The 16,308-nt window shown below is 51.8% G+C and overlaps 1 protein-coding gene across 4 annotated transcripts in view; it reads left to right on the forward strand.

Moving 5' to 3' along the window:
- The window catches only part of AIFM3 (apoptosis inducing factor, mitochondria associated 3), a 53,231-nt gene that overhangs the window by 871 nt on the left and 36,052 nt on the right, over positions 1-16,308 (forward strand). For 3 of the 4 annotated variants that reach the window (XM_027665444.1, XM_027665448.1, XM_027665447.1), the window contains exon 2: positions 12,567-12,717. In XM_027665444.1, coding sequence (XP_027521245.1) covers positions 12,687-12,717 — 31 coding nt within the window. In that variant the 5' untranslated portion in view covers positions 12,567-12,686. Of the gene's footprint in view, positions 1-3,174; positions 3,204-12,566; positions 12,718-16,308 lie in introns of those variants that run through there. The other variant, XM_027665445.1, reaches the window with a different exon arrangement.

Below are 16,308 nucleotides of genomic sequence, written 5' to 3' on the forward strand. Positions count from 1 at the left end.
ATATTCCTCCTCGTTCCCCTTCTCATCCCTGTGGGTCCATTCCCCCACCCCTCCCTGTGTCCGAGTCCCCCCAGTTCACACATTCAGCAGTGGCAAAGCCCAGGCTGATCCTCCTGGGCGGGCCAGCCCCAGTGGGGTTTCTGGATAGCCCATGGATTAGTGTGTCCCCTTCACTGCCTCCCTTGTCACTTGCTGGTCAGCTCTGTGTCCTTGTCTTGAAATGAGTGATTTACCACTCCACCTTGTTCTCATCCTCCTTTTAATAATGCATCCTGGTTGCACTGAAGATCCTCAGTGCAAGGAGCAGAGACACACTCATAGCCTGATTCCACAGTGTTGTGGTTTAGCGATGGTATTCCCCAATTTAGTGTTCCCACTGAAATACTCCAAACAAAGCGCCCTTTGCTCACTCCCACCCCTCCTTCACCCTCCCCCCTGCAGTGGGATGGAGAGGTGAACTGGAGGCACAAAAGGTAAAAGCTCATGGCTAGGCATAAGAAAAATGTACTGGAAATAGCAATGAAATGCTAAACAAACTGTGATAGCAGCAATATTAATAACAGAGTGTACAAGAGAGGTGAACGATTCACACGCAAGTGCTCGACGTGCAGAACTCGACATTACCCCAACTAATCACTTCATTACTGCCTGACCAGAAGGGACACCCACCTCCCTCCACCCTTTCCTCTCCCCCTGCCACCCCCCATCGTATGATGTGAGGTGGTACAGAGTAAGGCAGAGGCCTCGTCCCAACCCACAAATCCATGGAGCATGTGGTGGAGACTGTGTCACTCAGCACTCCCCAGAAGCTCCTTTGAGCTTCCAGAAGTTGCTATCTCTGCTTAGGAAAGTCTGAATTTCACCTGAGCTTGACCCAAAAAAATCTCTTTGTAGATCCTGGACACCACAGCAGACTGTCCTGCCCTGACTGGCGTGTCCAGCAGCAGGAGATTGGGATCAATGAAAGCATTCTCATGGTCTGAAAAGGAACTGACTTTGTGGCGGTGAAGAATGGAATTTAAAAATATCCTGCTGCCTTTCTTCTGAATGTGGAGTGGCTGCTGTTGAGTCAGACTTTCCCTGAAGATGCAGGAACCTGTTTCTCTTATCTTTGCCATTTTTCATGGTTCTGCCACCTGGCTGCTGTGGGGGTCAGGTTACTTGTTTGCTCCTTGAGTGAATGTTCGTCATTTTGGGTATACTAGGCTGGAGGGAAACGAGGGCAAGTTTTGATGATGGGTTCGCCTCGACGTCTGTGTCTTACTGTGGCTTGTGCATGAGAACAAGCCTTTGTAGGCAGCTCTGTAGCAGCAGACGCTCCCTCAGGGGAGCAAACAGGTCTGAGGCATCAGCCCTGGATTGCAAACCAAGGTCTTTTGTTCCAGCAGCTTCTCACCAGATGTGACAGTGGTTGTCCATGGCTGGCATCTGAATCAGCCAAGCAGGGCAGGGCTGAGACTGGGTGATTCAGAGGGCTTATTGCTGCTATGCACTGTGGATTTGGCATTGAAAGGTCGGGATTTAGGTGCTGGTAAACGTGACTGCCCTTCAGTAGCAGAGGAAATCACAGAATCCCAGAATGGTTTGGCTTGGAAGGGACCTTAAATATCAATTCATTCTACCCTCCTGCCGTGGGCAGGGACACCTTCCACTATCCCAGTGCTGCTGTAGGCACAAACTACCCTGCAGCTCTGTTGGGTTTATGGGGAAGGGAGGACTGCCAGCCATTCATCCCTCTGGGTCCCTGCCCAGTCACCCCACTGTAGACAGAACTGCATCTCCCACTGTTCCCAGGGCAGCACAGCCCCACAGTGCTGCTGGTGTCTCATTGTCCCCCTGTAGTGAGGTGCTCGGCCCCACAAGGTACACTTATAGTGCCAGCTGAGCATAGAGTCACAGGCTGGTTTGGCTTGGAAGGGACCTTAAAGCTCATCTGTTCCACTCCCCTGCCATGGGCAGGGACACCCTCCACTAGACCAGGTTGCTCCAAGCCCTGTGCAACCTGGCCTTGAACACTTCTAGGAATGGGGCAGCCACAGCTTCTCTGGGCAAGCTGTGCCAGGGCCTCACCAGCCAAGAATTTCTTGCCAGTATCCAATCTAAATCTATCCTTCTTCAGCTTAGAGCATGGCCACCCGTGGCTTGCTGTCATGATAATTCCCTGCAAAGCCATTTACTGTCTCCTTCCAAGGCTCAATCCTTGCTGTTTGCTTGGCAGCTGCATAGGAGCAGTTTTCCACACCACAGGTCAAAAGTCCTGTGTGCTATGTAGGGAAATAGAGGTGATGGGTCTGTTAGGGGTCCCTGCACCCTGTGGGATGAGCTCTGCACCATGTCCCAGCCAGATGCAGCACCACATGCAGGGTTCCTCCTGCTCAGTGGCCTGCAGACAGCGGACCTGGGATCATTTCTCCTGCCTTAAAATTGAGGCAGCTCCATGAGGACCCACAGTTCTTCTCCCAAGGCTGTGGAGGGATGTGGCTCCCTGGAGCTTCCATGCTGGAACGCTCCATCCATGGGTAGTTTTTTTTAACAGCAGTGAGAACTGCAGCTGAACAGCCCAGTTAAGCCTCTTGTTCCTGCTCCCATTTGGAGCAGGGAACTGAAGTTGGACACTGAAGAGCAGTGAACTGCCCCTGAAAAACCTCAGGGAGTTGTATATATAATCAGGGTGTAAGACAGCAGCGATCTGAGACAAATTATCTGGTGGAGAAAAAAAATTCCTCTGTACCCAGTGCGGTCTCAAAAGTCACTGAGTGAAAATAAAGGACAGATTTGGGGCATGTGAGACGAAAAGGCACAGGGAGATGCTGACGCTGCCAGACATGATGGGCAGGGAAAGAGTTTTCTGGGAGAACAGAAACGTGCCAGGGGGAGAGTGGGGGCGTAGATCTCCGAGGGGGGAGCAGAGACGTGTGAAGCCATAAGGAAAATGTAAACCAAGTGACACCTGGGAAGGGCTGGGACGGGGTATTTCAGGAGGGCAGGAATAGCCCCGGCAGCGGCGACCCCGCGGGACCCAGCAGGAACTGTCCCGGAGTGCCTGAGGCCAGCGGGCACCCCGCGCCACGCGCGTCCCGGGAACGGGCAGGGCCGGCGGGGACCTCCCGCTCCGCTCCCGCGGCAGGGGCGTGTCTCCCCCCGCCCCGCCCCGCCACCGGCCGCGCTCCGCCCGCCGCGCCGGCACAGCGGCGGCTGCCCAGGTAAGAGCGGGGGTGGCGGAGACCCGTTCCAGGGAAGATGTGAAGGGAGTGGGGTTCCCGGTGCAAGACCGCTGCCCAGGACGTCACTGCATCTCCGGCCGGAGGGAGTGGGCAATAGGGGCCGCCGCTGCTCCCTCAGGAGCGGGGGTACCGGGGGTACCGAGGAGCGCGGCGGGCCCGGGGGCTCCTCTGCAGCCGGAGCTGCCGGCGGAGCCGGGGGGAGGCGGTGCGGAAACGTCGCGTGTCCGCAACTTTCCTGAGATGCAGCAACTGCCCAGAAAGTCAAAGCAGTGAAAAAAATGGGTCGCGGGGGAAAACCGGGTTTGGGTCCCTGTGTTGCGTGTCGTGTCCCTCCGCCAGTGTGCTCTCCAAGTTTGTTTGTCCCTGTTTCAGGGAACAGTGATCCCACCCGGACAAAGGGGAATGGTTTTAAACCGAAGGAGGGTAGATTAGATATTAGGAAAATATTCTCCCCTGTGAGGGTCGTCAGGCACTGGCACAAGTTGTCTAGAGAAGCTATGGCTGCCCCGTCCCTGGAAGTGTTCAAGGCCAAGTTGCATGGGGCTTGGAGCAACCTGGTCTAGTGGAAGGTGTCCCTGCCCATGGCAGGGGAGTGGAATGAGATGAGCTTTAAGGTCCCTTCTAAACCAAGCCATTCCATGATCTTTGTGTCCCTGTCCAGCAGGACATTCTATGATTCTATGAACTGCAAGATCTCCTTTGAGAGGGGACATCCACCTCTGATTGTGGTGGATGGAAGCTGGAATGTGGTGTTCTGCTGTAGCTGTTAGTCTCGGAAAACAAACTTCTGCCCTGCTCCAGCTCCTGTGGGGAACACAGATTGCTCTTGTGCAAGGGGGACCTGGCAGGGACAGCACGGCAGGGACTCGGCTGCCTGTAGTGCAGTAATTGAGAATTAAAACTCTGTCGTGTTGTGAAATGATTTTTGCATCGTGCACTCTGCGCCTGGGGAGAATTTCCAGCATTTGTGCTATTTATTAGCAAAGCTTTGCGATCTGAACCAAATCTCATGATTAATGATTTTCAGTCCAGCTCACAGAGAAGGTGTGTGGAGTGGTGGCAGTGACAGCGCTGCCAAATGAGCCTTTAACCTGGAGCGTAAATTGCTGAAGCAGCAGCCAGGAAAACAATCCTGTCTGATTGTGCTCCGACGGGGCGTTCCCACTGCGCTTCTTCAGGAGCCAGCGGGGTACATTAACCGGCAACTTTGTAGCTCTCTGTGCTGCCGCTGACACAAACTCCTGGTGGCAAGGTGAAGTGCAGCAGCGCACGTCACTCCCTGCCCTCATCCCTCCCTGCCGCGGTGAGATGGGGCCATGCAGCCCACTGCTGGGGCCGTGAGCTGCTCTCGGCGTTTTGCAGGGTGAGTTTGCTTCTGTTTCTTGGGACCATCCAAAAGGAAATCACCTGTCAAAGCCAAACCCGCTGCTTTCTCCAGGTAGGTGTAAAGCAAATCTTGGCCCCCACCAGGAAGCATCTGCAGAGATAAGATTTGTCAGGGATGGCTGTGATGAGAGGGGCTGGGGACTCCCTGGCAGCCCAGCGGTGGAGGAAGGAGTAGGAGGGGAAGGAGGGCTCTGAGGTTGTCAGAGTCACTGTGTGTCCGCATCTAGGGGACCCTGGAGCAGAGGCCAGGTAATAGGATCAGGATGGGTATGGAAATGGCGGGAACCTGGGAGCAGGAGCATTGGGTGAAGGGAAGGGGGAGTTGGCTGAAGGGCTATCAAATGGGAAGAAAGGGGCTGAAGAGCTGGAGAGGTTAAAAGGAGGTTATGGTGCCAGGGAGAGAAAAAGGGGGTTCCTGTGTGCCAGCCCCCTTGAGTTTGGCTCATCCGCTGTGTGGGCAGAGGTTGGGCAGCAGTGCATGGCACATCTGCACAAGCAGTGTGAGTGTGTCCTATATGCAGCATCCTCGAGGTGGAGAGTCAAGAGGCAGTGACATGAACACAGGGGTGTTCACCCAGTTGAGCACCTCATTCTGGGAGCCTGATCTGTGCAAGCACTGGGAGCCACAGCATTGTGGAACTCAATCCTTGGTAGTGTGATTCTTGACACAAGTGTTAACTTTAGGATGGGGCCCCACCTGTTTTCATACCCATATTATTTTAGAAATACAAGTTCTCCCCTCCCTAAAAACATCATCCCCTCTCACATTCTCTTCTGTGTGACCTAATTCTCTTCCCACTGTCTTCTTTTCACTTGACGGGCAAGCCCTATGCATCTCACCAGGGTCAGAGCAGGGCTGCTGCATGTTGCCTTGATAACAGAGTGCACAGCATGGTCTGTGGGGTGGGGGAAGAGCCTTGGGCTCCCCAGTGCTCCAACCATGCCTGGGCTGTGCTCAGAGTTCAGTATCCAGAGGAGAGAACTGCTTTTTTTGGCAGCAGAACCTGGCTTGTCCTGGAGACGAGGCAGTTTGATTTTGCTGAGCCAAGACCTTTACAGGAACTGGAGATCCTAAACACTGGGGATCCTCCTCAGGATAATGGTCTGTGGCACCCAGGGTGGTGCAGCAGGTGGAGAATGGACCCAGAGTGTGCAGAGGGGGAGGCTGCGGGCAGCTCAGGGTGTCAGCAGGACTTTGTGCCAGTGGTTGCTGTGATTTTCAGCATTACTGGTGGCTGGAGTTGCCCTACTAAGCAGAGATGGAAAAGTGGGGTGTGAGACTGTGCACGGTGGTACTAAGAGTGAAACAAGAGCTGACCTTCAGGAGGTGATGGAGAAGGATAGTCTGGGTGTACCCATCAAGGACAGGGGGACATGGAGTCACCACTCTTAAGTCTTTCTAATGCTGCTGCACCAGGCATGGGGTAACCTGGTAAGAGTGGTGGCCCACTGCATAGTTCTGGCAATCACTGTGAGAGTGGAACTAGAGCAAATCCCGAGAAAATTGAGAGAAACAGGCAGCCCTTGTTGAAAGAGCACAGCAGGAATGTGAGTCCATTGCTTGGTGGTGGGTGTGTGGTGGGTCAGGGTGAGTATGTGCCTGGCTGGGATGGAGCCACACAGGGTGATGGTGGGACTGAGAAATGGGGTCCGTTGCTGGGTGCCATTGTGTATGTTGAGGAGGTAAGTGGGAAATGAGGGCTCTGGGTCCTGGTGATGTTCAGGACCATCTGGGCTGGAGTCCTTGCACCCAGGGACCAGGGCCTGGGCTGCCCTGTGGGATAGGCTGTGCTTTGTGAGATGGGCTGGAGAGATTGTAGTGGGGTCTGTGCTTCACTTTGGTTCAAGGGTGTGACCAAAACAGGTCTGCTGCTGGGACTGCTCCATGGCTCCCGCTGTCCCATGTGTTAAAGACAATATTTTGCATGTACAGAGAATTGACAGAGCTGCAGTGGATGGGATATGGTTTGAGATCAGGCGTTGTTTTTTCCCCACAGTGGGGACCAGAGTCAGAGCCAGCTCTTCCCTGCAAGCATGGACAGTGACACCAGATGATCTAAGCCTCCAGTTGCCCCCTTCTCTTGTGTTCCTGCTTGGGGAGTGTGGGAACCAGCTTGCAGAGCCAGATCTCAGTGGCTGCAACAGGAACATGGTCCCCTTTATTCTGCGGAGCAGACAAGCAAGTCTTCCAAGAGATGTGGAGATCAGTCCTTATATAGAGCAGGAAAAAAATGACTGACGTGGACCCTTCAGACACATCCACGAAGGATGTCCCAAGAAGAAAGTGCTGAGCTCTTCAAATGGCTGTAACAGTGCTCTGAGTCCAAAAATTTTCTGCAGGAACTGATAAAGCTTCTGAAGGACAAAGTTATCTGGACAGAAAAGAGGCAAATATTTGTAGACAATAGAACCCAGATGCAATAAAAAGAAAATGTTATTATATGCAGGGACAGTTGAAAACCAACAGCTCCTGTTGAGTGCAGAGCTGTTGGACATCACCTTAGAGGACCTGTGCTACAAGTGACTGAAAACTAGAAAAACAAAGCTGCCATGCGAAAGAGAGGCAGAGAGATCACAGACACAGCTGGAGTCCTGGCCCTGCCACAGCAGGGAATCCCTGGCCAGAAATGGCCCCGAGGAGCCCTGGCAAGGGGCTGTGCTCAGAGCCACAGAGGAAAGCAAAAGCTCCTAGGCACCTGTGCCAATCTCCAAGGGAAAAAACTCTTTTCTGACCTCAAACTGGCTATGAGCTGTTCCCTGAGCATCTGAGCAAACCCTGTGCCTGACCCCCTGGAGCTGCCATGGCTCCAGGGGTCAGCATGACTGCCCAACCTTTCCTCTACTGCAGGCAAGTCAGGGAGTCTGAGCATGACAAAATATTCCAGAAGTGATATGCCTGGGAGCAAAGATGTCATTCCTGGTCCCAGTGGGAAACTCTCCATGCTTCAAAGTGTTGAGGAAGTGAAATCATTTAACATCCCCTCTTCCCATTTCTAAGGAATGCTGCATCTGCCAAATGTGGTGTGAATGGGGAGCTCTGGGTTGGTCTCCAGATGCCAAGGATGGATTTTCTTGTTCTTTGCAGACCACTGAATCTTTTCCACTGATACCCATCTGAAAAGATCTGGTACCTTTGAGGACCCTCAGGTGTTAGTGGGTCAAGTCATGAATAGCAGTGAGTCCATTCTCCAAAGCTTTAAGGTTTGATCTAAGTGGGTACGTCAACCTGCTTACATCTGGAATTGGATCAGATGACCACTGATCTCTTCTAGCTTAAATTCGTCCATGATCCTGGGCAGAAGGTGCAGAGCAAGAGATGCCACCCTGATGGGAGATAAAGGCCAGCATAGTCATGACCACAACTGCATTGAGGCTGCCATGTTGCCCTTCCTGCATTCAACACTACTGAGAGGTGTCACGTCTCCTTGTTTGGCCCTTTGATCCCATTCTTTTTGGGAAACAGCCATCCCATGGCCCACATTGCCTGCCTCTCCATTGTTTTCTTTAGTCCTCCAATACTGAGAAATTCTTCCTCGACCCATGGGAAGGTCTCCTCCTTATCCTGATGGAATGCCTTCCCTGGGAGGTATCTCTAGCTGACCTCTGCTTCTTGATCCTGGTCTATGTCCTAGAAGAGACGTTCCTCATCCTCATTTGTGTGGACCTTGGCTTTCCATGAATCTGAAAATCAAGAAATCTGGAAATCAAGAGAGGAGAAAATCAGGAAATCTGAAATCAGAAAGAAAGGCTGGCTGAGCACATGATCCTGAGCTCCCTGGGTGACTGGATGTTGGTTGCTGATGGTGGCAGGTGGGAGCATCCATTGTTATCTGGTTTCCTTGGACCGCTGGTTGTGTTCCTGACCCTTGAGAACCTGAACTGTGTCCCCAGCAGCCTCAGGGCTGGCTTGGATCTGGCCCAAGAGAAGGAGAGGGCAGTGAGGAGATGTAGCTGTGGGAGGACCAGGGCTATGCAAAGCCTAGAGGATCTAGGATTGTAAGACCCAGAGATTGAGATGTTTCTTATTCTGGTAGCCACAACCAGGATCCTTGGGATCTGGAGCCTCAGGGCAGAGTTTCTTCTCTGGGATCATGTGGTGGGTTGGCACCAAGCCCCTGTCTTCTTTGATCTCACATGCACCAGCCCTTGGTGCCAGGAGATCACATCAGTCCTCTTGCAGATACTAGGAGCCCTCATGTCACTGGGGAGCAGAGATTTGGATCCAGGGCTAGAGAGAAGGGGTTCAGGGGTGGGGATGGGATGGAGCTACCTTGGAAGGTGGCAGGATGCCCCTCTATCTGACCAGGGGCCCAGGCATGGGGACTTGTGCTGGGTGAGTGGGAAGGGGAGGAGGAACAGCCCTCTCCCCTCTTCTCCCTCTAGTGGCACCAGGGCTGGCATGGGGGTCTGGAGGATCGTGAAGAGGCCATGGAGGCAGCTGGTGTCCATATACACCAGGGCCCCCTCCCACAGCAGGTAAGTCACGGCTGAGGGGACTCCATCAACAATGTCATGAGTATCTCCATGCTCAGTGCTCCACAGAGGTCTCCAGCTGGAGCTAACTTGGATTGCAAACTGATGTCTCTGGGAAGATGTCTGTGTCACTGGGCACAGCTTGGTGCTCAGATCTGTGCCAGATTTCTAGAGAGGCAATGCAGGATTATTCACAGCAGCAGGACAGATGCTGACAGATGCTGCAGCTGGATGGGAAGGACCTGAGTGCCGGGTAGGAAATGATACTGCAGCAATAAACACAAACTGATGTTCAGGGGAAAAACGTTATTTATACCTACAGTGTACTGGTATACAGATATAGTTATATAGTTGCCACATTAGCTCTTAGAAAAGATTTTGGAGTCATAGCTGAGCACTTGATTAAAACAGGAGCCTGGGGCACCGCAGCGAGCAGAAGCACAGTGCTAATAATAGCTCTGCCAGCACTGCACCGCTCAGAAGTGGTGCAGGCTCTGGATCCTGCTCTGAGCACAGACTGTCTGAGCCTGGTGGGAAGTGTGGGCTGGGCTGAGCCATGTGGTCTGTCTGGTCTGATATCCCTGACCCACACCGAAATGTGATGTTGCCATATTTTACATATGTTATTGCTGTGCAGGGGAAGTGTGCAGGGTTGGTAGCACTGGATTGTTTCTCTCTCTTTGTTGGATTATTGTCCCTATTTCTCCTGTTTAGAGCAGGCTGGTGCCCCTGGTTATGTGCTCAGGAAGTGCTCTCTGTGGGTGATGGAATTCTGCAGACAGCCTGGTGCAGGGCTGGTTCCCCATTCACTCTGGAGTTTTTAGGGATGGGGCAGTTTGTTCCTCAGCACTACCACAGTTGCCTCTTTGAGCAGATGTTGAAGGTGTTCCTGTGCAGCTGTGTGGCACAGAGTATCGTTTTGTTCAGGCAACAGATGATGTACTGGTTTACTGGGGCATGGGCACCTTATGCAGGTCAGACCATCACCCTTCAGGACTTAGCAAGGTTTTACGGGGGATCCTGGGTTCAGCTACAGCGTGTTGTATATAAGCTTATTTCCTTCTTCTAATAGAGAGGAGATTTTGGCCATGACTCCTGCAGGATCTAGCTCTGGTTCGGTGCCTCTGGATGCCACTAGCAGTGACGTGGCCCTGTTGTGTCCTCTGAATTGGTCAGCAGGGCAGGCTGGTGCCTCTGCAACCAGCTGGGTCTCAGTTGATTCTGAAGCATCTCTGTGTCCTTACTGGGACTCAGGCTGGGGGCAGTCAGATGTCTTCTGCTCTGGTGGCATCATCTGAAATCCTACCATGAACCATTTTGATTTTGCCTGGTTAATGCTGGGAGTGGAGAAGACACCTCTGATATCAACCACTTCCCTCTGACCTGCACTGGGAGGTGCAAGTGTCTCAGTGCATCTGAAGGGCTGGGGGGACCATCAGTGGGGAAACTGGGAGATGTGAAATGGGCCTGAGGGAATGGCTGCAGATTGCCATCTTTATGGTCCAAACAAAGTAAAGGCATGTCAGATGAATGGCTGACATTCAGGAACTCTGACATGCCCCCAAGTCCCTGTTAAAACCAGCCAGACCAGCTGGAAACCAGTCCTGCATCAGCATTTCTGGAGGGGTTGGAGAAGTTGGAGTGATTCTCTGCTGAGGCGTCTTTGGGAGCCACCCTTCTGCCATCCATCCCACTGCCTGCCTGGTAGTTGGGGTTCCCTGCTGTGCTCCTCCATGTGCACAGCATCCCAAGGGAATGCTGGGATGCTGCCAGGGCACTGCCTGCCTGGAGCGTGACCCTGTCTTGCTGCCACAACATCCACTTCTGCTGCAGGAAACTCACTGCAAATTGCTGCTCTGGGTTGGGGTGGAGGGGGGCTTCGTTTGCTCCTGAGGCAACTGTGGCATATTTCATTACGTGTTTTACACTAAATTATTGTCCTGTATCACTGATACATCAGAAGCTCGAGATTTGGTTTGCCTGGTACAAAGCTATTTTCCTTTTCTCCCTGCTGGTTCTGGCAAAGGGCTGTACAGCAGCTACTGCATGTGATGTCTCCACTCTGTTTTTCTCCACTGCTCCCCAATCTTCCTCTGCATTTGTGCACCTTCTTATGTGTCATTTTTTTCTGGCATTTGCTCTTGCATAGACGTTGTCATGCTGTTTCCCTGGGATGCTCTTGGAGAAGAGCTCTTGGTTGTTCCCTTCTGCATTTAGTGATCCCTCTTTGCACATGAAATTTTTTAGCGGCTCCACACACATTTGATCACTCTGTGGGGAATGTTGGGTTGGTTTTGCTCTGTTAATAGTCTGCTCCAAACTGGTACCCTCAGTGCTCAGTATCAAATAGCATATGTCTGCTTTGCACCATGTGCAAGGCACCAGGCTCGTGTTCCCCTGTGGCTTGGGTTGCTCATTCAACATGCTCCAGGCTCTGAAGGTGCTTCTGCAACACACTTGGGGCTTGGTGGAGGTGTTGCCATGCATGGCATCCCTCTGGAAACAGAGAGATACATCCTGTTATTTTGAGTTGGTGTTTAAGCAAAGAAGAGAAGGTGTAGGGCTTGTTGTCTGTCTCCTGGCACTTCTCTAATTCTCATAGTAAAGACCTTGAGGCACTTTGTAAGCTACAGAAAAGCCTACCTTGTCTGTCTTAAAATATAATTTGGCAATGGTTTTTAATTTCCTGCCCAGATCAGAGGGCTTTTTGCATAATATATGGCAAACCCATAGTAAATTGGTTCAATTCAGGTAGGAGAGGGTAAAATGAATTAAATATACTATTTTATTGCCACTGTGTTGGATGAGTCTTTGCTGTTTTCAGTCATGCAGTGTAACTGAGAAGGTTTATCTGAATTCTTTGTACCAAATCTGAGATCACTCCAAGTCAAAGCTAATAAGAGAAACACAACTTGATTTCAAACATTTAAAAAATTGGTCTTAATAGTATAAAAAAAAGATGTTGATACAAAATGGTCTGATATCAAAAACCCTTTAATTAATTGTTCCAAAGCCAATGGCATTTCTGCAGGAATGAGCATAACTGGAATACCTAATAATAACAGGAAAAAAACAACTGAAATGTATTTATGGTTTAATCATTGTATTTAGGCTGTGACCTGTGTGCTTAAGAGTTTTAATTCCCAGAGGCAGGGCTTTGAAAAGTTATTAAAATCTGACCATAAATGATATGAGGGTTTTTGTAATTAACTTTGATGTTTGAATTTATAAACTTCATAACTGAATTTACCAGTGGCTCCCAGCACAGTGACCCAAGCAGCACACTGTCCGCTTGTCCCTCAGGTCACTGGGGGTGCATGGGGCTCAGTGCCCCTGTGCTATGTGTGCCCACTGTACTGGTGCTGCCCGCTCCTGCCTGCAACTGTGGGCACAGGCAGCAGCGCTGTCACGAGTTTGCCTTCCCCTCCCTGTTGCACTCGCCCTCCCGGCCGGCACCGGCTCTCACAGTACTTTTCTACCCAGGGCACGTGGGATCGACGCCGGAGCCGAGACACGCGAGCTGGCCGTGTACCATGCGAGGATGTGCCCACGCCCTTGGTGACCTGCCTGCCCCTGGCCCCGCTGCCTGTCCCGCACGGCGCCATGGGAGGATGCTTCTCCAAGCCCAAACCAGGTGACTGCCCTCCAAGGCCGAGCCCCCATCCTGCCGTCCCCGTGGGAGAAGTAGGTCAGCAGTGGACGCTGGCCGGGGGAATGTTAATGCTTGGCTCCCGCAGGGAGGATTACTGGGTTCTTAGTCTCTCCAGATTCCTCGGCTCTCTCACTCCCAGGCAGGGAGCTGGGGGGGGGTGGCAGCAGCGCTGCCTGGGGGGGGTGGTAGGTGGTGGTAGGGTGGTGGTGGGCAGGTGGGAGGGAAATTCACCCTGCAGCATGAGGGAGGCAGCTCCGCCCGGTCCCGTCTCCTTGTACCTCACCACCCTCCTGCTTCTGCCTTTCTGCTGTACCTGGGGCAGAGCTGCCCCTCTCGTGCGCCTGGGCAGGTTTGTGTGACAGCCATCCCCACAGAGACACATGGGACTCCAGCACCTTCCTTCTGCTGCAGCTTTGTCACTCACTGGCCAGCCCTTATTTTTTTCCCTGCAGTCCTGGGGCTGCTCTGTTGTTGGGATTTTATTATCTTGGCAAAGCCTGTCCATGTGTACTGCTTCCCTTGGGGAAAGCAGTTGTAGGCACCTGGACATCAAGGATGTCCCCCCCTGCCCCTTGCCTGGCATGGTCCCACCATGGCTGGGCTGGGTGGGCTCCCTGCTTTGTGGTTTGGGGAAGGTGGGTGTATGTGGGAGGGGCAGGGGCTGTGGTGCTGCCAGCCCAGGCAAACTGGCTGATTGAAGGGTGGTGTGGAAGTGTCGATGTTCAGCCTTGTCCTGAGCAGGCTGGGCATGAGCAGGCACCACATGGTCACCCACACTCATCATACCCGGCAGCACCCACATCACCCCAGTGCAGGATCCCAAGGAGTGATGTTGGTGCATGGGGGGCATGGCAGTGTTGCCAAAGCTGCCATGGAGGAGAGCTCCTAACTCCCTGTGCCCCAGGGCAGGGGGAATCAGTGGTGCTGTCAGATCAGTTAGCATCCATGTGTAGCCTTTGTGGGTGGACAGATGTCTTTTGGGGACCTTTTCTTGGCAATTTGTCTTCACTGCCTCAGGCAGGGGGGATTTCAGGTTGAAGGACTCAAAAGATCAGAAGGGCAATAGGAGTTGTGAACCACTGAACATCCAAGGAGTGAGGTCCCTACCTTTGTGTAAGGCACGAGGAGAAAATAAAGGTGATTTTCTGCCCTTGACCTGTACTATGGTTACGTTATGGGTCATCACCAAGGTAATATGACATTGGACACTGTGACCTGTAAGTTTTCTTCATGAAAACCCTGTTTATATCTTTATATCATCTCACAGTTATAAAACCTGCAAATGCAGAGAGGTAAACAGAGACATTTGAGGATACTGATTGTTCTAGCAAAGGGGTTTTACAACCATTTCATGTGAGAATTGTACACCGTCGGAGCTGAGTACTGGACTTTACTATTTCTAAGAATTCACCTATTCCCTGTCCAAGTAAGAAGCAGGGACAGAATAGAGTTATTTGCTCCATTTCCACATTTGCTCTATTTCCACATGAAGGGAATATTTCAGATGCAACCTGAAGTCAAGGGAATTGATACAGACACTTTTTTAAGATGTACACAAGGTCCTTATCTGCTCCATCTCCTTATATCCAAGAGAGACCCTTAGTCCCTTGAGCACTCTCAAGATAACCTTGGCATTGCACAAATGTCACTTTTTGAGGAGCAGATGAGTGGTACAAGAGCTTTAGGGAGTGGAGTTCTGGATCCCTAAATAGATGTGCTGACTGTACCACTGGCCAGCCCCCAGATCTGGCTGCTGCTGCAGTGCCTGTCCCTGTCCTGATGTTTCAGTGTTTAATTAAGAGCTTATGTTCAAGCAATGAAGTAATCTGCTGTTATCTGCAGTGCTGCAGTCCCGTGATGCCAGATTCTCTTCTGAAGGCCCAGTTCTCAGTCTCTGTATAATTTTTTCCTGGGGTTTGTCTTGAGTGTGTGATGCACTGGGGATGAGCTGGCAGCTGTGTGGTATCCCAGCACCCGCTCTTGCAGCATAGCCTGGGCAGGATGATGGGCAGGATGATGGGCAGGATGATGGGTGACAGAAACCATCATGCACCAGTGCCAGCTCTTGTGAGCTGCAGCAGCACCATCTCTGCACAGGGTGTGGGAGAGTGGCTTCAAAACCTATAAATTGTCAGTATCCTTCTCCTGCTGGGCTCAGTGCTTGATGGTGGGGCAAAGCAGCTGCTCCACTTCACATGAAATGTCTGGGGGTGGGCTTTACCTTTGCACAGAGAATGTGTTTAGCAGGGAACACGCTCCATTCCCAGGCATGCTGCATGCTACTAGAGAGGGTGCTGTTGCCTGTGTGACCTGAGCTTGGCTCTGAGGGTGCCCCCAGGCTTGGCTGGCAAGTCCTACATCCTGGTTTTTGGGAGCGTGGCATTTACTGACACATCATCTGGAGAAGGAGAGCAGAGCGAGGGACATTTGACATGGTGATTTTGTCACGAGCTGTCATTTTTAATAGAATGATAGAATCACAGAATGATTTGGGCTGGAAGGGACTGTAAAGACCAACTAGTTCTGATCCCCTCCCATGGGCAGGGACACCTTCTACAAGATCAGGTGTCTCCAAGCCCCATCCAGCCTTGCCTTGGAAGGAGGGGAAGAAATGGTCAATAGAAATGGTTTGGAGTCTCTCTGAGACCACCTGAAGTTGCTCTCATTGGGGTTTGTAGTTGAGGCAGAATGGGAGTGCCTGGAAAGCACAGCTCTGGCAGGGCACAGTGAGCCCCCAAACGTGTCCCATGGTGGTGGATTTACTCTGTGCTGGCTTTGGGAAAATAAACCCTGATGGGGTAAACTGAGATTTCTGGCTGTTCTCGCTGTATCCTGCTGCTCCCTCCAGCATCATCCCTTGATGCTTTTTTGGTTTCCACTGCTCCTGGAACTGTTGGCACCATACAGCCCATACCAGGCTGTTCCCTGCCCTCAGTGCTCCTCTGCCTTGTGCCTTCAGCCCCTGAGCAGTACACTTCGAGGCATCACATGGTTTTGGGGTTGGGGAAGGCACACTCATTGCTCTCCCCTCGTCAGCTCAGCTTCTCTGTGCCCCATGGCCAGGCATCTTCATCTTACCCAGACTCCCCCAGGTTCAAGTTAGTTCTTGATGCATGGCAATTCTCTCTTCCCATGTTAACTCAGTATTTTCCTGGTTTCTCTCATTTTTAGTACACTTTCAGTGATCTGATACCCATAATTTAAATTTAGCCTCTAGAAGGGCTCTGAACCATACTGGAAACCCAGTTCTGTGATAAAGAAGTCTTTTAATTACCCTATTTTTTTTAAATAATGTCCGTGACCCTGCACTGCTGCCCAGCTACCTGCCAGCTCCTGCTCTGGGGTCTATGCCAACAAATCTAGCCTCATGTCTCAGGTACATGCCCAAAAGCAGGCAGAGGCTTTGGCTTGTCCCACAAGGTCGTGAATAGTGATGGAGAGGGAATAAAATTACAGGAGATGTAGTGGGGTGTTAAGGACTTACTGCTTATGTGAATAGCATGAGGCAAAGCACAAGAGCATTGTGGCCACTGTGTGAAAACAACACATAAGCCAACTGTGATGAATGGTATT

The sequence above is a fragment of the Corapipo altera genome, unplaced genomic scaffold, assembly GCF_003945725.1.
Source record: "Corapipo altera isolate COAL_440 unplaced genomic scaffold, ASM394572v1 151, whole genome shotgun sequence".
NCBI classification, from domain to species: Eukaryota; Metazoa; Chordata; class Aves; order Passeriformes; family Pipridae; genus Corapipo; species Corapipo altera.